The sequence below is a fragment of the Manis pentadactyla genome, chromosome 2, assembly GCF_030020395.1.
Source record: "Manis pentadactyla isolate mManPen7 chromosome 2, mManPen7.hap1, whole genome shotgun sequence".
Classification (NCBI taxonomy): domain Eukaryota; kingdom Metazoa; phylum Chordata; class Mammalia; order Pholidota; family Manidae; genus Manis; species Manis pentadactyla.
In genome coordinates, this window is record NC_080020.1 from 1,978,283 (window position 1) to 1,999,920 (window position 21,638).

At 39.1% G+C, this 21,638-nt stretch overlaps 1 protein-coding gene across 1 annotated transcript in view; it reads right to left on the bottom strand.

Moving 5' to 3' along the window:
- Positions 1 to 6,295: 6,295 nt before the first annotated feature.
- The window catches only part of COG6 (component of oligomeric golgi complex 6), a 55,771-nt gene continuing 40,428 nt past the window's right edge, over positions 6,296 to 21,638 (bottom strand). The window contains exons 16-19 of the mRNA XM_036904910.2: positions 20,567 to 20,674; positions 19,459 to 19,512; positions 16,644 to 16,723; positions 6,296 to 7,819 (exon numbers count right to left, since the gene is read on the bottom strand). Coding sequence (XP_036760805.2) covers positions 7,672 to 7,819; positions 16,644 to 16,723; positions 19,459 to 19,512; positions 20,567 to 20,674 — 390 coding nt within the window. The 3' untranslated portion in view covers positions 6,296 to 7,671. The remainder of the gene's footprint in view (positions 7,820 to 16,643; positions 16,724 to 19,458; positions 19,513 to 20,566; positions 20,675 to 21,638) is intronic.

Consider the following 21,638-nt stretch of genomic DNA (forward strand, 5'->3'; position numbering starts at 1 on the left):
CTGTATTAATTCCGGCATCAGCTCTCTCATTTTTTGGTCGGAAAAAAAAGGTGGCTGGAATTTTGATAGGGATTGCACTCCATCTGCAGATCGATTTGGGGAAGGAATATTGCCATCTTAAAAATATTAAGTCTTCCAGTACATGAACATGAAATGTGTTTCCATTTATTTAAGCTATCTTTACATTTCTTTCAACAATGTTTCGTAGTTTCAGTGGATAAGTACTAAACTTTGGTTAAATCTATTACTAATTATTTTGTTCTTTGTGATGCTACTGTAAAGGGAGTTGTTTTCTTATTAAATTGTCATATTGTTCATTGCTAGTGTGTAGAAACACAGCAGATTGTTGAATACTGATTTTGTACACTGTGATGTTGCTACACTTATTAATTCTAATAGTTTGAGTTTTTTATTGTTTGGGATGTTTTATATAGAAAATCTGCAGACAGACATTGTTTTACTTCTTCCTTCCCAGAGTGATTTTTTTTTTCTTACATAATTGCTCTGGCCAGAATATCTAATACAATGTAGAATAGAAGTGGTAAGATTATACATCCTTATCTTGTTCACGACCTTAGGGGAAAGCGTTCAGTCTTTTACTACTAAGTATAATATTAGCTGGGAGTTTCTCATGAATATCCTTTATCAGTTTGAGGAAGTTCTCTTCTATGTCTACTTTGTTCAGTGTTTTTTATCACGAAAGGGTGTTGTACTTTATCAAAGGCTTTTCCTCCATCTATTTTATATTGAGATGATCATGCTTTTTCACTTCGTCTATTAATATGGAATACTACATCGATTTTCATGTTAAACTGACCTTGCATTCCTAGGTCAGGTGCACCTCGCTGCAGTGTACAAGCCTTCAGTGTGCTGGACTCTGCTTGCTGGCACTGCTGAGGCTTTTGCATTGATAGTCAAGGACATTGGGCTGTAGCTTTCTTATGATGGCTTTTCTGCCTTTATTATGCAAATAACAAGACTGGCCTGATAGAACAAGTTAGGGTATCTCCTCTGCAATTTTTTAAAGAACTTGGTAGGATTGTTGTTAAATCTTTAAACTGTTGGTGGAATTCATCAGTGAAGCCATCTGGCCCTTAATTTTTTAAAAATTGGAAGTGTTTTGATTACAGCAACTAAATTGAGTCAGATTGGGTCAGACTCAATCTCTTTGTTACAGGTCTATTCAGATTTTCTATTTCTTCTTGAAATTTCTTCAGATGGTTTGTACTTTCCTACGTATCTGTCCGTTTGATCTGTATTATCTGTTACCATATAATTATTGGTAGTAATCTGTTATCTTTATTTCTGTATTATCAATGGTAATAGCCACTCTTTCATACTTGATTGTAGTAATTTGAATCTTTTTTCTAGCTAACTTTCAAAGAACCAACCTTTTTATTCTGTATTTTTCTATTTTACATTTTTACATATATATTTGAACATCTCTTTACATGTGATGCTGAATAGTCAGCACATCCAATAACTGAGAAATAACATTGCTGTCATGATGAGCACAGCACTTCTAGAAACATTCTTACACGTGTCCCTATGTGCTTTTCTGCATCACATAATGGCAAGCACATACATTTTTAGAAACAACACTCTTCTCAATATGCCCCACAAAAAACAAGTTTGAAACATTTTTTACGTGTGTACTCAAATACACGTCTTACCTGCATTACAGAATGGCCGGCACATCCATTCACTAAAGTAACAGTTTTCTGTATTTTCTCTCTCTGCTGTGATCTTTATTATTCCCTTCTTGCTTTGTTTACTTTGCTTTTCTTTTTCTAGGTTTTCTAAGGTTTAATAAAGCTAGGTTGTCATCTTATTTTCTCCTCTTTAATGTTGGTTATAAATTCCCCTCTGAGCACTGTTTTTGCTAAATCCACCTAAGAATTGAAATGCTGTTTCAAACCAAACTTTCATTAAGTTCAATGTTCTAATTTCCTTTGTGATTTCTTTGACCAATTGGTTATTTACAAAATTTCCTTTTGTTATTGACTTCTAATTTTGTGTCACTGTGGCTGGAGAATACTCTGTATGACTTCAGTCTCTTAAAGTTTACTGACACTATACTGTCAGCTAACATATAGTCTGTCTTGGAGAATGGAGCACGTGTCCTTGAGAAGAATGTGTGTTGCTGGGTGGAGTGTTCCAAGACATCTGCTAGCTCCGGCTGGTTTGCAGTGCTGCGCACACCTTCTTTTTCCTTGCTATTCTTTATTTCTTTGTTGATTTGACCTACTGTCTCGTATCCTTTCATTTCAGCCTCCAAGACCCCCTCCAACATTCATGTAAGGCAGGTCTGACTGTACCTGGGAATGTCTTAATTTCCCCTGTATTTCTGCAGGCAGTTTTGCCGCATATGGAATTTGAAGTTAAAGTTTTGTTCTTTCAACACTTTCAATGTATCATCCAATGTTTTCTGGTGGACTCTGAGATTTCTGATGAGAAATTAGGTTTTAATCTTATTGAGGACCACTTGTATATGATGAGTCCTCTCTCTTGCTGCTTTCAAATTTTTCTTAATCTTTGACTTTTGATTATTTGATAGTGATGTGTCTCACTGTGTCTCTCTCTGAGTTTGTCCAAAATGAGGCTTAATGACCTTCCTGAATGTGTATATTTTTCTCATCAGATTTGGAAAGTTTCCTACCAATATTTCTTCAAATATTCTTTTGGCCCCTTCCTTTCCCTTTTCCTTTTGAGATAGATTCCCATTGTGCAAATATTGCTGATAATACCCCAGAGGTCTCTGAGGCCCTATTCATTTTATTCAGTTCTGTGGGCTGGATAATTTCAATTGATCGGTCAAGTTTGTATTTTCTTTCTGCCTGCTCAAATCTGAACTTCCATAATAAATTTTTATTTGTTATTATAATTTTCAGCTCTAGAAGTTTTTAGTATTTATAAAATAACTTTAAAGTATAATTCTTGTAACTGTAAATTTGTAATTTTATAAAAAGTTTGAAATTTTCCTTTATCAACATTTCTCTATTTGATGAGACATTGTACTCATAATTGCACAAGTTCTTGAACATATTTAAAATACTGACTTAAAATCTTCATCTAGTAAGTCTAACATCTGGAATTCCTTAGGGACAGTTTCTGTTGATGTGCCCTTTATTATTTTTTTTAACTTGGGCAACACTATAAACCAGCCAGATCAGATAGGCATCTTGGAACACCTCACCCAACAAAAACAGAGTACACATTCCTCTGAAGCACACGATACATTCTTCAAGACCACGTTAGGTGATGAGTCACAAGTCTTGAAGGTGGGCATTTTGAATATAATGTGCCCATTCTGCTGGGAAATTTGATTATTTCACCCCTCAGAGTTTGCTGTCATTACTGGTTTGTGTAGTTGTAATTGAGCTTTACTTTTCTGAACCCTATAAATTTGTATTCTTTGTTGTGTGTGACCACTTAAGGTGGTCCATTAGCTTCATTGTCAGCTGACAGGACAGATTTCCTTAAATGTCTAGAACAACAGAAATCTCCCAGTCTGCAGCAGTGTTCTGAGTGTTGGAGCATGCCTTCAACATTCAGTTAAGCATCTTTTCACTTTGCTTCACATTTCACTTCCTGTCTGCACAAAGCCTCAAAGTCAGCCAGAGGTGAAAGCTTGGGGTCCCTCTGATCTTTCCAGAGCATGCATACAGTCCTTGAAATATGTATACTTTCTAGATAGCCAGGAGTATGTCAGTCTTTCAAAGCCCTTACAGACACCCTCATTTCTAACCTTTCTTCCCAAGCTTTTTGCTTAGCCTATTGTTTGTCCTGTTATCCATTTCTTCAGGCACCAGAGAAATGCCCCTCCTCCAACTCACTCCCACCCCTCACCCCTGTAGGGTGGTGGCTTTAGCACCGAGAATGTTCCGCGTTAGGCAACATAATAGTAAGCTTTTTGAATGGGGGTCTTCTAGAGAGACATGAGACAGATCACCTGACAATCTTAGCAAGGAAAAAAGTCCATCTGCTCTTTCCAGTACCAGGAACACGGGATGTTATCTTCAAGGCTATTGTTGTACTTGGGAGTAAGGTATAGGACTAGCCTAAGTTAAAACTAAACAAAATGTGTTCTTACCAAGATATAGCTTTTTTTTTTCTTTAATCTGACTTCTTGTGAGCTCAGTTTCTAGAATTCTGAAAACAATTTTGATGGTTTTTTGGGGCCAGTGTTACTGTTGCTTTTATGGAGAGGCAGAACTTTGGAATTTCTTAACCACCATTTTTATTGCCGCCATCCTATAACACAAGTTTACATCTTAGCTAACCAGTGTAACCCAGTCATGATTATTTCACAATGAAAAAATGTTCAGTTGTGTCTTAAAACTTTTTCTGTGCTATCAGTTCCCTCAGCATCAGCTACATACATTGATTGGCCTGTTACAAAGGATGATATGTGCTCACTTGCTCCTTATACCTACATGCACAAGCACCCTGCCAAACCTCATCATGCTCACTTATAATATGTATGGCTCTCTTTGTGCAGGACAGGGAACTGCTCAGTGACAGACACACATTTTAGAGGTCTTAAAATTCTTATTTCTGAGCCTGGCTCATACTAGGTACTTAATAAATGCGTTTAATAGTAATTAAAGAAAACAGTTAACCTATGTTGAGTTCTTTTACCCCAGGACCTGTGCTAAGCAAACTTTTTAGACTTTTTTAAAACTGTGAAATACACAGACAAGGGCTCATGTAACACATGTGTATACCTTAGAGAATAAACAAATGAACATGCCTATACCAACTATCCAGTGTAAGAAGAGAACATGAGGAACTTCAGCAGATCCTGTGCTTTCCTCCCAAGACATAATCTTGAATTCTGTGTAAATCATTTCCTGTATTTTCCTTATAGCTTTACCACATGGGCATCTATAAGTAATGTGTAATTTTGTTTTGCCTTTTTAAAAAAATTCTTTAAATGGACTCATACCATATTATTCTGTGATTTCTTTTTTTTTGTTCAACATTAACATTATGTATATGAAAAATCATTCACTGTTCACTATAAAGTATTCCATGATATGGGTATACCTAGACACTGAACTAGCAGCAGTCAAGAAAGGCAATGATGAGATAACAACACCTAAGGGGAGGAAAAAAGACATTTCGGGGTCAAGCCTTAGAGTATGTCACTGATAAGAGCTATACAGAGGCAAAGAACCAGGGAAGGAGGTCAGAGTGGGACTGACCAGCAAAGAAGTAGGAAAATCACCAAGAGCGGCGCCACGGACGCCTGGAAAGGATGCTACTTCAAGTAAGGGTAGGGAAGAATCCATTGGATTTGGCAACACACAATGCTACGGAGACCTCAAGTTTAGTTCTGGTATAGTGGAGGGAGGCTGCAGCCGTACTGGGTTACTTCAAAAATATAATGGCAGTTAAAGCGGAAGAGAGCATGTTTAAATAACCATAAAAGGAAGCAGAGAAATGGAGGCGTTCGGATCTGTAAGGTGCAAAAGTTTAAAAAATATATTATCAGCCATAGAGCATTGTGTATGCTGTTAAGAATAATCCTATTCAGAGGTCACAACTGGTTGAACAAAATGAAGGGCAAACTTGGAGAGAAAAGCCTCTGAGAAGTTGAGAGAATGGAATCCCGGGTACAAAGGAAGGGGACAGCCTGTCCTAGGATGAGGGACACTGTCCCCAATAAAAAAGGAGGAGGGAAGAGAAGGTGAGTGCGATACTGGAGGGTAGGAGAATGAGGGGGACGGTCCCACAGCTCCTGCTTTCCCCATGAATTACGAAGGCCAGTGACTATGAGTGGGATGGAAAATTATCTTGAAAAGTGGGGAGGTTAGTTCACTAAAGACAGAACTACAAACAATAGCGAGTGCCACTGCACGACTGATCAGGAACTTAAGAGGTCAAGCAGTCCACTGTGTGCTTTTTCTCAGGTAATGTTCATCCGTTAAGTACTGGCACAAAGAAAGAAATGGGAAGTTCAACCAGAGAAGGTTTTTTTTTTTGCCATGCAAATACCTCTTCTCTCTGAAGGAAAGACTAACATGTATTATCTAAGGTTATATTTACTCCACGTCAAAACAGTTCAAAATGCAAACTATGAAGTATATAGCAGATGTTAACTGTTATGCTACTGGATTAACCTTTTCTTCTGACTTCGTTCTCAAGGTCACATTGGTACCTCGGTCTGCCCATCAGTCTCCCACTGGGTATCTCGATCTGGCCTTCTATTGTACTTCCTTTTCTATTAACAGATTTTCTAAAAACACATCGATGAGATGTATAAAAATACTATGAGGATTACTACTCTAGAAATAGTTTAATATTTTATTTGAGAAAACTAGGAACAAGACAAATACATACACATTTTTCCTAGAAAACAAAAATTCACTAATGCATAGGCAACAATCTTTTTCCAGTAGAAATTATATGAAATTTAACCTTGTGATTATATCACACTTTATTTTCTCTTTTATATATCACATATACTCTTTCAAGGAAAAAGGTTAAAAATATAGATTTATGCCATAAGAGATGGTATATAAGCACTCTTGCTCCAGAAGAATCATATTAGTATAAACAATCACAAATTTCAGATAGATGAATAGGCCCTGTTCTGTGAATACTAATTTGTTATATATTATGCTATATAAATATTAAATTTATCTTACTACTTTTCATGCCTCAGTTTTCTCATTTATAATTTAGGGACTTACCTCTTTTCATAGATTTATCAGAAATTAAAAATATTTTTCTAATAAGAATCATCCTTGAAATCTTACCAAGAAAGTCAAATCACATCAAATAGAGAAAAATTTATTTTTGTTCGAAAAACAGAGTCATTTGGAATCTTTCTCACAGGTAAAGTTCTAAAGTCAGACCTCAGATCATTCTTTGTGAGGGCCACCAAGAAGACAGACGCATTGCCAATCAGCAATTGCCCTGGCATTTCTCCTCCAGTGCCAGAGCAGATCATTATTTCTTTGGTTTGAACGCCAGATGGAACTTGTTGACAACTGGATTTACAGTCCACACTGTGCAACAAATATCTATGTTTAAACATTAGACTTGCATGCAGCACAGGACGTCTACAAACCAAAAACCCATTCAAAGTGGTGAACTTCATGCTGACTTCAGTCCAGGGCACGCAAAGAGTGGAATCTACCCTGTTTAAATTACTCCTCTCTTTGTCCCCTTTTACTGAGTGTGTATTTCTGCTCCTCAGTTTAATTATGCCTACTCACATTAAGAACCAGTAAGAAAGCAGATGAATTTCCAGGTGAAGAGACATTAGGTCATATCATCATACTACTTCTTAAATTCACACAATTTTTTATGTATGGTTAATTTAGAATTAATCTTGTTTAAAAAAGAGTCCCTCAAACCCCTGTGCTACCTTCTCCCATGCACCTGTGTTCCAACAGAAGGGACACTTCAGAGCTGCAGAGGTGGCCGGCAGAGCACAGAGCACCTCCACCCAGACAGCAAGCTCAGAGCGCCACCAGCTCAGGCCGCCACACGCCACTTACTTAGACGTGGCTGCGGCCAGAGCGATCAGCAGGCCCTGCCAGCTTAGGATACAAGAGAATGGTGACCATCGGTTTTGAAGTGAAGATCAACACACTGAAAAACAAGGCTCCCTGCAGTGCTTTGCAGACGTGAGTACCCGGACACACTCGGACAGGCCCGTCAGGAAAGCAGTGCCCGCACTTGCTGCGGGGACCGGTGCAGGACGCTCTCTGGGTCTCTGTATTCACTGACTGGGTTCATCACAGCAGCATACACTTCCCCATAGGCTCTGCAGACTAATTCTGTGGACTGTTTTATGATCTGCTCTCTATTGATAAACAAACAAAATGTGAACACACAGTTTACAAACAAAATCTAAGAACTGCAAGAAAGCTTCATACTTGAAGCAATGCATTTCATTTTCATAATTTCACACAAACACTATTAAAAAAATCACTGTACAACTACACAAGTCACTTATCTTGGTTTGGGGATTAAACATATTTACTATTTGTTTATTAAATCTTTCCCATGAATATGTAGGTTACAGGGGGACAGGGACTGTGCTTTGTTCATTGCTCTGTCTTTATGGCTGGACCGGTGCCTCATATACAGATTACTGAACAAAACACAGAAACTGTGGCCCACCATTTGGTGACGGATTTTGCAAATGTGACTGATAATACATTAGCCTTAAAGGAAAAGGGTTACATTTATTCATATTTATCAATATTTCAAATCTCAAGAGTAATCTACAGTTGATGGCCCTTTCACCCACAGCTCCTGTACTAATGACCACATCTCCTAAAGTTCTCATCTCGCAATACTATCAGGCTGAAATAATGTGACACTTGCCTACAAGTCACAGCATTTTCAAAAATACGCATTTCTACATAGGCACATAAAAGAATAACTGAGATAGTTTTAAATGAAGTAAATGTTAAAAAAAAAAAACTGGAACAATGGAATTGGGTTCATTCAGTGTGCACCAACTCTGTCCATGTCCCCATGACATGTACTCATCCTTAGCTCCTTCTACTCATGCATCACTGTCCCTAGTGATGAGACATGGCTTCTTATTTTCACAACTCAATTAAAAGCACCTTTCAGGATTTACTCCCAAACCTACTTTTCTTGTTATGTTTCCTAATTCTGTCAATGGCATAACCATGTTCCCTCACTAGTTCAGCCCCTAATGAAGTCTCACCTGGAGTATAAAAACCCATCTGGTCTTCCACTCAACCTGCCGTAAGCACTGCTGTTAGATGAATCCTTCTAAGCATACCTTTCCCCACCTTTCTCCTCCGCTCAGGACCAGCCTTCAAGGAGCTTCAGTGGCTTCTTCTGGTTCCCAGGGAGCCAAAATTCCCTGCCCTGTCACTGAAGTCCTTTATCGTTCCTGCTACATCACCACTCTAACCCCGCAGTCCAGTGCAACTCCCGGCTGTCCTCTCTGCCTGCCCCTGCTGACCTCAAGTCCTCCATTCACCCAGAACGCCTCTCTCTCTCTTGCCTTTAAACATGCTTATTCTCAGTAAACATGTACTCTCCTCATCTGTGAATGGGGAGGGAAGTCACTTAGGATCGTGGGTCATGAGCACCCTGTTCTGACGGGACCACAAACTCCTGCTGAGTTGAAGCAACTTAACATTTTCAAAAAACTGCTACAACTTCCAATACGATAGTGGGTAGGAGGAGGAAGGACATGAGGAAGTCCTCTGAGGGGGATGAGATGCTGCTGTCCTACAGTTTTGCTGGAGGGAGATGGTAAACTCGATTGGAAATCTACCGAGCCAGATAAGGCGCTGAGATTTTTTTGATGTGTCTATTGGTGATCGTTCCTATGACTGAGTTTAACAATGGATGCATCAAAATGACACAAAAATTATTTTCTATAAATGAAACAGCTGCAAAATACTATAAACTGGCATTTAAAAAAATCTTTTAAATGTAATATACATTTGATAACCCATTTTGCAACCCATTTGTCAAAAAATGGATCTCATAATATAGGGCTTTTTACTCAAAAAAAAAAAAAAAGATTTTGGGGGATGTATAAAAGCAGTCATTACACCTCATACTCTAAAATCTATAGTCAATCTGAACATACTGCGTATTTATACTATATAATGAATGCACAGAAACAAGGCTCTCCCTCTCAGAAAGGAGTTTAAAATCATAGTAAGGTACAATAATATTAAATACCATTAAAAAAAATCCAGACCAACTGGCAAATACCGAATGAATATAGGATACAGAATTATAAACATAGAATTAAAAAATTTTTAATTTACTGAAGCTTAGTTGGAACTCGGGGCACATTTTCTACATATAAGATGAATGAGCTTGTAAATGTCTGTAACTCACACTGCAGCTGAAGAATCATTATAAATCTGCAGTGGAGAAAACCAGAATTAAAGAGACACTGCTAAGATACAATTAAATAAAGTTAAGTCAAAGCCCGACTAAGAGTTCACAATTCATTTTGAATGTTGCCGTTTGATGTCACAGGGCTTGTTCACCGTGCTTCTCGGTTTAAGAGGCCACCAAGGTAGGGGACGCATTGAAAAATGACCATGGCTGTGGTGACCAGACAGGAGACACCAAATCCCATGGAGAAAAGCAAGTTTCTCACATAGTGGGAAGAAGAAAGGGCAGGGGAGAGGCTGTTCCTCTCAGCCTGTTGGGGGGCTGAAGCCAAAGGGACATGCAACAAAGAGAGAGATTCTCCAAGTGAATCCAAGTCACACTGTAAAGAGTAGTGAGAACTGTGACTGACAGAGATCCCGTGTTTCTGGACAAATGTAAGAGTTCACGGTCATTACCAAAGCCTGGTACAGGTTCATACACTCACATTCACTCAGTTTTTTCCTAATTAATGACACAAAGTAGGGATAAATGGTATAGTGACAGACATTACGGTCAGAATACCTTGGGTCTAGTTGAAGCTCTACCACTTATTACTGAATAAGAATGTAATCTTTCCAGGACTAATTTCACACTGAAAAACAAAATACTGAAATCTGTCATCGTTAGAAGGTACTTTCAGCTTTTAAACTGTACCATTCTATTGAGAATAAAGAGCATGTTAATTGATATTAAAAAAACCTCTTTGTGCCTATTTATTTATAGACATATAAACATACATAAAAACACACATACAGATACACATACAAACATTATTTTGGGCAATTAGGCTTCTTAAATAATAATTTATAATAAGTATAATATTTGTATATAAATGGGTGGTATACCTCAACTGCTAAAACAGTTGATTTTCTTGGCATTTTACTATCTCCCCCTTTTATTTATAGTGCTAACTATGTAACTTCATCCATTATCTTAGAAAGTATAGCTGACCTCTGAACAATGCAGGGTCAGAGATGTTGGCCACCCTGATGTTTTGATCCATCACAGCCAAGCCAGAAACTGATGGATGGACAGCAGTTGTAGAATTATTTCTGTAGGTTAAATTATAAAAGTCAGTCCTGCTTTTCACATGACCAAAGTCTATGTGAAAAGTCCAGTTGAAAAGAAAAACTTCTATTGGAGTGTAAGCCAAGATCATCTATAAGTTAAGACCATTAACTTTCTCGGTTTCTTTACTACCACGAAATTCTTATAGGTAGTAATTTATTAGATGGAACCCTGCTGGCCTTTGGGAAGTTTAATAATCCTCACAGTACAAATATAAATTTTAAAATTAAAACATGAATCATACAAATAAACAATGAATGAACATCAAAAATTTACCATCTCATTAATGAGGAAACTACTAAGATGGTGAAGCTGCTTCATAAGACATTTTGCGGAGCTGGTTATTTACAGGCATTGGAAAAGGAAGGGCAGGTACAAATGGGTTACGTGCGTTGAAGCCAAAGAAACCACAGGACATGAAAATCCACGCGATCCTGAATTAACAGTAAACTGAATCACACAAGGCACATTCCCCTGAACAATTAATTCTCGATGGGCCCGTTGACAGGGCTTCAGCACGACGCTGGAAGGACGTGCTGTTCTCTCCAGGCCCCCCATCTGCTCTGTTTCCAAGTTTTAGAAAGCGGTCTGCTATGCTAGTGCATCATACATCAGAGGCAATAATCATACAGTTAATACCAGAAAAAAAATTTTTTAACTGAAGGAGATGAGATTGTTATAAAATTTTACAGAAAGGCAATATTTTTCAATCACTTATGCATTAGAGTACCATACATTAATAGCCAGTTATAAATGTCATAGTGCTATAAAATCTTTTATTATAAATTTCAAAAATACTAATAAAGATTAATATATACCTAAATGGAGATATCATCTTCATTTTAAAATGTGCCCAGGGAAACTAAGTGTATTTTAAGTAATTATTAAAGCACTGAGCTGTGATAAGAACAGAACTGCTTACTCCCAGAACCACTCAATTTGTCAGTAGTCAGTACTTTAGGGCTTTGGTTGCCATAACAACATGATACAACTTTCACCATTACCACAAACCCAGCATTTCCAAAAATAGCTTCTTTCAACATTCAGGCTCTGTTATCACTTAAACTGAGCTTTATTACAGCAAGGCAGTCAAAAGTGCTGTCGTTCCTGGACGACGATATTCTGTTGTCTTCTGACAAGACAGTAGTATGCTTACCACTATTTCCCTGGAAGTAATAAGATATTTTTTTCCCCTCTGGCTACTTTCAAGATTTTTCTCTTTATCAATCATTTTCAATGATCTGGTCATAGCAGCCTCAGTATACTTTTCTGTGCTGGGTCATTGGGCTTCTTGGATCTGTGGGTTTCTGTTTCCTATGCATTTGGCAAAAACTCTGTTATTTCTTCAATTTTTCTTCTGCCTCGATCTTACTACGACACTCCAGTTATACCTACATTAGACTGCTTAATATTATCTCACAGTTCACTAGGGCTCTTCATCGTTTCCCAGCCCTTAATTTTTTTTCTTTTTGTGCTCCAGTTTGGATGTTGGCTGACTTTTCCTTCTAGGGGGCACAACTGGCCACTGTGCTCTTTCAGTGAATTTTTCATTTTAGATATGATATTTTCCAGGTCTAGAATTTCCACTTTGTAAAATTCCCTATTTTTTCCCCTCAATAAAATAATGTTTTCCTCTAAGCCCTTGAATATATTTAAATGGGTGCTTTAAAGATCTTAACTGCTAATTCCATAAACTCCATCATTTGTGAATCTGTTTCTATTGGATTTTTCTAGTTTGGGTTCATATTTTCCTACTACTTCACCCAAGTAATTTTTTTATTGCATGCTCAGCATTATAAATGCTATATTACTGATTGCATTTGTTGTTAAGTCTTTAAGAGTGCTACGTTTTGCTTTGGAAGGCAGTTGATTGAGTTGAAGATCAGCATTGTCCTTTGAAAGTTTGTTTTAAGCTTTATTAGTGTGAGTCTACAGGGCTCTGAAGATCTCATGGACTAGGTCAACCGTGCTTTTTAAGGCCTGGATGTCCCCTGGTCTCCGAAGCGTCATGCGAGCTCCAGCTATGTTCCAGTTTGAAGGTTTCCAGTAGTTGCTCTTTCCCTGATAGTTTTTTCCCTCACAAAATTGCTTTATTTTTGTTGATTTTTGTTAATGTAAGTGAGTTAAAAGGAGGTAAATAGAAGAAAATTATTCCCTTTACCTCTTTAAAAAAAGGTAGTAGTTCCTTTTAAAGTATATGCTTTATTTCTAGTGTATATAGAGGAAGATGCCTGGATAAAGAGTTCTCAAATCATATGCAATACCCTATAGACTCACTCTAGGAAGCATTTATACATTTATTTCTTAAATTATTCATAGAAATAATTCTGACCCAATTAAAAAATATACTGAAACATATCTTATACATGCAAAATTGTGGTTTCTATAGTCCAATTAACTACTTTTAGACCACTGAATGTTGAATACTGAGTTTGGCATTGAAAAAAAGAACAACACCCTTCTAACTCACCCCAAGAATGGAAGAAAGGAAGAATTGTTTAAAGCTACAGGTAATCATTGATTAACAGGTTTTAACTGCATAGACCTATTTATATGTGGACTTTTTCAATATGCACTGGAAACATTTTTTCAGATTTGCGACAATGTAAAAAAATTTTCTTTTCTCTAGCTCATTTTACTGTAAGAATGCAGTATATATTACATATAACATACAAAATATGTGTTAACTGACTATGTTATCAGTAAGGTTCCAGTCAGCAGTAGGCTATTAGTAGTTAAGTTTTTGGAGAGTCAACAGTTATATGTGGATTTTTTTTTGCTACATTGGGGGACATTGAATTAGTTTTGCTAACCCTACCTACACTGTTTAAGGGTCAATTGAATTTTCTTTTTCTATCCTTTTCTCCATTTTCGATAAAACTTTGTTTCCTGGCTACTTAAATTTGTTTAACAATTTTTTCCAAGGTTTCAGGGCTCACTCAAAATCTCCTTTGAAAGGCAGTCAAAAGGCAAGACAAGTAAAAGGAAGACCCGAGGGCCAGCTGCCCCGAGGGCCCCGCACCACCGAGACAGACAGCTCATGAGCAGAGTGTCCACAGAGCAAGACGAGACTGGATTAAAAAGAATGTGCTACATTTCAAGATCTATTTCAAAGAAACAACTGCAATTTTAAACAAATATGAATAGAAAGATAAATTGGGGACATGAAGATATAAATTACTTTTGCTTAAAAATATATTGCCATTTTGAAAAGGTTCAAAATTTAACTGAATAAAATTATCTCCTATTATTTCAAATGCTTTATAAATAAGATCAAATATATAGAGTGGCTGGCTATAGAGCAGCAGAAAGAATAAAAATTATTTTGTAAATAAGGAAATGTCATCAATTAGAAAAAAGGGAGGGGCGGGGGAAAGCACAGTTAGAATATCAGCTTCAATGGTAAATCTTAAATATGTAAAATGCCCAAAGCAATCCTGATTTTTAAAATAAGTAGCCAAGTTGATACCATATATTTCTCCTAATAAAAACCCAAAAATACATTTAATTTCAGAATACTCTGCAAATAACATTTTAGAAATTTTCTTAATGAAAAAAGCAGTGGTTAAATAGGTACTAACTGATCTCTAATCTTAGCTGCACTGTTCGTATTTATATAAACTATATGCATATATCAATTTTTAAATGTCATTTTAACTAGTAAGAATTTATAACAGGATGTGAGGTATATAAAACCAAAATACTAAAAATGTATAGATTTTTAAAATAATGTACCAAAACTATGTTCATTTGACTTTGTTAGTAACAAAATTTGCACAACTATCTGTTAAATGAGACAATACCAATTAATGGGAACCTAAAATATTTCTTCAGTAACAGAAGACAAACATTTGATTTGAAATATCATTTAAGCTTTAGGAAATCTGAAAAGTCCTCAGATACAAATAATTCAGACAGATCCACATAAAGGGCTTTTTCTCACTGCTAGTTCACCAGATTTATTTTTAACTCTTATAAAAATTAAGAAAGGGAAAAAATTCTACTAAGAGGTATTCCTGAATCTAAAACTGCAGACCTTTTAAATTTTGATAAATGTCAAACTGCACTCTAAAAAGACTATACTAATTTATAATTTCACCAACAGAGTATGAAAATGCTTTTCCAAGACCTTTATCACTAGTGTACAACAAACTTCTTGTCAGTAATCTGATGGGAAGAAATTCTTACTGCTGTTTTAACTTGCATTTTTGACCATTATTATCTTCTTGCATTTGCCATTTGCCCCTCTTCTATGACTTGTCCAAACATATCATGCCCATTTTTCTACTGTTTTGTACTGATTTGTAGACCTTATTCTATATTAAGTATAATCTATTACATAATTTGAAAATGCTTTTCACATTACCATTTATATTTTAACTTAGTTTATATTTTTTCTGTAAACAAAATAAAAAACCTTTAAAGTGTAATATAGCAAATCTGTCCCATTTTTCCTTTATTGGCATCTGAGCTGCAATGCCACCCTTTAAAGCACATTGAAATTTGCCCTCAATCATTGCAGCAAGGGAAGAATAATGGTATACCTACATTTAGTGATGCTGCAAACAACTCAACATTTAAAATACTGAAACCTGGTTAAACGTAAATGAACTGAAGGTATTTTGTTAAAAAACTAATTGAAGAAACACAAAGAATGTGACCAATGGTATAATGCAGTTTCTTAGATAATCATTCACTCTAACCACAGCTAACATGGGAATTCCTAACTCTATGCCTGAGAGATAAAATGATCGATCCCATTTCCAGCCAATTCTAACTGACACCAAATTCTTCCGAATACTGAGCCAGAGGCTGCTTCCTTGGCTTTTTTACTGCTGTCGGCTTGCCCTCCAGGGCCACAGAAGGGAAGTGCACACCTCTCTGGCATCATATCCTTGCCAGCAGATGCAAGATGTCCTTCACATCTGGCAGCTCCCTACTCACTGTACTTTTTAGTATGAATATTTGCCCATGTGTCCAAATGACCCATGACACTGTGATCCATGAAGGCAGTACAGATGTCTTTTAAACCTTGATCCCTAGTGCTTGTTACAGACAAAACATTTAATACACAGCTGGTTGAATGGGAAGGAAAAAATGTATATATGTAGACGTCTAATTTCCTACTTGTAGACAATTTTAGTATGTCGTTATTTTTCTTAAAATCAAGGAAGTCGGACAATGCGATCTCTCAGTTTCTTCCATATTGTAACATTTTAACGTACAGTCCGTTGTCCTCAACACATTCCTGATAAATATCTGATACTGAACAATTAGATATCTACAGAAACTGCTTAGGTCCAAAACTATACAGTCATTCATCTGCATTGGACTATTAATATATTATTGATCTTTCATGACATATTCAATGTCATTCTGACATGTTTGTTTATATAAGTGAATCTGGTTTTATGGCTATCCAGTTCCAATTATATTCAGATTAATTTAAAAAATTATTCACTAAACAGAAATGTTGGAGCTATACACATGGAAGAAATAAGTATGAACAGGGTCAGATCAGCTTTCTGAGGGGTAGTGAGGCAGAAAAAAGCTTACTAACTTTCTATCTTCTATGGTAAATCTCCTATTACTGAAAATAAATTTTTTCAAGAAGTATGCTTGGTATTAAAAATACGTGATTCTTTACCAACTGATTGTGACCAGAAAATACTTACTTCACTGTGGCGCTCAGAAGGAAGTTCAGCTGTGGCATTAACAGGCTATCTGGGGCCGACAGATAGCGATCAAACTGAACCTAAATGAAACAGAAGAACAGCAAAACCTAAAATGCAAGTATTTGCTAACAAACATCTCAAATACAGCCATTTCTTTTAAGGGTTAAATCTTAGCAAAAAATTTCGTATTCCAAACAATGAGTCTCTTGTGATCCAAATGCATTACTAGGTGTTCTAAAACTCCTTAAAGGTGTCAATTTAATGTAGTCAATATCAGCCATACCAACTTTAAAATTCTGAATCCAAGCCACTCACCTTAATCTCTCTCACCAAAATTGTGAGTAATAACAGTAAGAAGAAAGTCATCAGATTTCAAGTCTACCTGACTTTCTTAAATCCACTGCATTTGTCAATCATTCATTCATTTATTCACTCAGCTAATATCTATCAAGAACCTACTGCCAGACAGGCACTGTACAGGTAACGTGAACGTGATGGTGAGCAAGAGGGCAGTGCCTACATTCGTGGGGCTTAAGGCTCAGTGGGGGGCAGCAAACTGATAATACAAATTCATACAGTCACAAACTGGGTCCAATGCTATGAAGGAAAAAATCAAGGTGTGAACCAAGCGTAAATGAGGAGGGCGGGCCCAGGCCGTGTGTTTGGCAAAAGCCCCTCTGAGGAAAGGGCATTTGAAGCGAGACCTAAAAGATGAATATACACTGAGTGTGCGTGGGTGCAGCGGCGGCTCAGGGCGTGGGGACAGCATGGACGAAGGCTTGAGATGCGCAAGAGGGTGGCTAACAGTTCATGTGGGACCTCAAGCTTTTTTAGGGGATTTGGATTCTCACTGTAAAAGCATCAGGAAATCACTGGAGTAGGGGAATAATTCCAAGGAGCTAAGTCTGGCTATAGCAGGGTCGATGCAATGGAGGGTTGGAATGGTCTGCGCAAGGACACCCAACAGGCAGCTACTGCAGCACTCGGATGGTACACGGAATAAAGCTGGAGAGAAGAACAGACATTCCAGAGAATCAAGGAGTAAAAGTATCAAGAGCTGGTTAGTGATAGGACGAAGGGCTTGGCTCCCAGATTTTGGACCTATATAATTTAATTCACAGTATTACCACAACTCATTAGCTGCATTTATTTATTCAGTTGTGTAATAGCTGCATTCCTCACTACAGCGTGTCTATTTTCACTCCAGTTCTTAGCATGATGCCTAGAAAATAGAAGATACTTGGTTGATAACTATTGAAATGATAAACAGACAGAAGGTCTTACCATTTGCTGAGTTAAGAATGTGGAGGGGATGGGGCGGGCGGGGCAGGGAGGTCAGGAGCGCTCAGGTTTGCATGAGCTGAACTGAGGTGCCTGTGAAGCATCCAAGCGGAGGCCACAGGCAGGTATATATAAACAGACAGGCACATACGAACACGCAGGTATACATACATCAAGGGATCACACAAAACAAGACCATTCTTCAGAAAGACCCAAGATATTCAACTTCATCATTTTTAAAATTTAAGCCCAGGCACACAGGAACTTGTAATGGGGTCCGATATACTTCGTGGGTTCACATCGTGGCCTGGGCATGTGTCAGGGAAGGAGACGGAGGGGGGAACACACTGGGCGCCTCTCAGGCTGCTCGTCTCCGGACGCCTGCCTCACTCAGGGGGGCCGGTGCCTTTGAGTGGGTGATTAGGCACCGTGGTGAGTGTATGTTTAACTAAGAAACTTCTTTGTCTAGTGAATCTAAAACTTATTCATTTCCATTTATCTTTATTTGAACGTTTTGGAATCAAATCTTCATTGCATTTCTGCAGCTTTTACTGGTATGTTTGATACACAGAGGCTATAACAGTACTTCTCTGCATACCGTCTTCTGTGTGACATAATGCTCCTTCTGTATGCTATTTAGTTTTATAAAATCTATCTTGTCTAATATTAATGTTGTTAGCTCTGCATTCTTTGCATTTGTTAGCTATTTTCAGTTAAATTCAGCTCTGTAAGATGACAGAGAGAAAAGTTCTTAAATTGCAGAAGTCATCTGAAACTCTTCATTAGGCGAACCACTGTACAGTGAGTACACGTGAGTATTTAAACCCTTCGGACGGGCACTACGGCACAGTGGTGAAGGGCACACACTCGGGTGAATGGGATTGTGAGGTTGAAAGAGCTAATACTTGAAAAACGCTGTTAATGGCTCCTGTTCTTATTCACTGTTGTTCCTTAAAGCGCCCGAGGGGATCATTCCTGGCAGGGCTAAGGAGTGCCATCCAACTGATGGATGTGCTTACACGCGAAGTGCACACCGATGGGGCGCTCATGAAGGAGGGGTGTGCAGGCGAGCTGTTTACTTGAGAAGTAGGTAATAAAGTGAGTGAGTCTCACCCTCAAGGATAATATATTATTTTATTTTGGGACTGGAACTGACTCCAGTTATCATCTCAGGGAGCAGTCGCAGCCTCTAAGCCGTGGCTCCCTGACAGCAGGAAATCTATACGATCACAGCCCGACTTCTTCACGTCTGTCATTCCTGCTTCTCCATTAGGTCAAGAGTAAAAATGAAAATGAAGAAACCCAAACAGGAGTGACGGGACTGATGGGCGTGGTGGACTATTACTACAAGCACAGGTCTGGTCAGACCTCCTTAACAGAACGGAATGAATGTGCAATCATTGGCACGGACCCAATGCGAGTAACTTTTTATCAAGAGAGAAGATTACCACCCAGGACAAGGATCACACAGGAAGAGGTTAAGAGAAATATTCCACACGGAAACCCTCGCCAAAAGGCTTTACTGTGCACTTACCATTGCAGCCTTCAGTGCCACGGAATCGAGGTTGGGCAAATTAGCCAACGGGCCCTAAAATAAATTTTTTTAAGATGTAAAAAATATGTTACATTTCAGTTTACTTATGGAACACAGTCCACCCATGGGTTGCCCAGAATCCCGAGGAACTCGGGTGTCATGTCTTCTAACCCCCGTACAGCAGGGACTAGGATTTGCTCACTGTTGGGGAACTAGCATGAAGGCACTCCACGGTATTCACTGGCGGGAGAAGCCCATAAGGTCATTAAGAAGTTTCGGGATACTTCCGATTTACTCATAAGCAGGAAAAGAGGCCATGAGGTGCCTGGGACACGGCAGTGAGAACGGGGGCTGCTGGGTTCACTCTGGCCGCTGAGGTGGCACCAAAGGGCAGCAAACTGGCTCCGGGGGTGGAAATCTGTTACTACTACCTTATCAGAAGGAAAAATTCAGAACTGTTGATCTTTGAGAGTTATGTAAGCGTTCCTGGACTATGAAATACAGAGTTCTCTGCTGTTCAAAGAAGGGTGCCTCCGTGGTTTTCCAGGGTCCCCGCCACTCCATCCCCTACTTCTACTGGAGTTCTGCAACTTAACAAGATCTCAGACAACCCCAGGAATATTTACCTTTCCAAGTAACAGACCATGACTTGAATTAAAAAGGAGATAATACTATAGATTTATAGTAATCTATGCACTCAATTAACTGACAGCGATACAGAACTCTGAAAAATTTACCAGTATAAATACCTTTTGTACATTTTATACTACTACTACTTTTTGTATATTTTTGTTACTGTTAACCAAAACTACCTGTAGTAAAAAGGACAGTTAATATTTTGGGGCACTCTACCCCATCTCAGGGGGTCATCTAGGAACCACACCTGTATTAGATCACTCAGTCTTCAGAAGGACCCTGTGACACAGATATCGTTACTGCATGTATGTATACAGCCCACCTACAGGCGACGAGACAGGTGCAGAGCCGGTCACTTTCTCAGTGAGAAAGAGCTGGTCAGCAGCAGAGCAGGACTCGGAGCAGAGCTGTGCTCACGCGGAGCCGCCCCTGCACTGGCGCCCTCCTCTAGTCAGGGGCGGCCCGGGCTCACCTGCTGAGGTTTATGCTGCTGCACAGAGCTGTAGATGTAACTCAAGCCTGCTCTAGTTAACACGTAGGAAGCTTGCTCATTTATAAGTGTGTCCAAATGCGCTTCAATCTGAAATAAAACACAATGGAAAGAAAACGCTTGAGAAGAGGAGTAAGACTGACGCGGGTGTAAGCTCGCGGCCCTGAGTCTTAGCTCTTCCCCGTGACCTGGTCCCCGCACGGCAGAGGCGGACTCCGAGACACAGGGGCAGCTTCGGTGACCAAAGCGCATCCTTCCCCCAGAGAGGAAGGCCTCTTCAAGACAGAGAGTCTAACCTTAACATAATGGCCACCAGGGAGGATTCCAGGACTGGCCACTAGTCAAAAATCTTGAGTTGCTTCTCAACTCTTTCAAAAGCTGGTCATAAGCGAACCACAAAGAAACAAACACCACTAATAAACCACAACGTAAAATCAGACAGTCGGGAGAATGCTGGGGTGATGAGGCCTGACGTTCTCGACCTCACGGACCGTCTGGAGCAGCGGGGCGGTGCCGCGGGCCGAGGCAGGGAGGTCTCCGGAGGAGGGGGCAGCGCTGTGCCAACCAGGGAGAGCGGAGGGCCCCGCAGGGGGCTGCTCAGACTTCAGGTTCGGCAACTGCCCGAGACGAGCCGGCTGGCGATGCGAGCTACACATGCACGCCCGCTCTGTGCCAGCTTTGGAGAAGCCCCCGATGCCAGTGGGGCAGACCCACGGAAGGGGGCTCCCCGGAGCCGAGAAGCCTGCTCTTCCCTTACTGTGACCACACGGCCTGAGGGTCGGCAGGGCAACCCACTCCTCACCTGGATCCCTCAGATTTGCCGGCCTGTTCACCAGCGCCTGGCACCCGGCGCCCTGCTAACTGCGCTGCTACCTGCTACCACCCGACTTCCTGCCACTGACCAAGGGCTCCCGGAGCTGAGCCCTCCCCCAAAGCTTACAGCTTATTTAAAAGAGGAGAGTAACTTCTAAGAGGAAACCCAACTGAATAATTAGAACGGCATCTTTTCCTGAGGCAGCACGGTTGAAAAATGCAGACTAATTTTCTTAAGTGA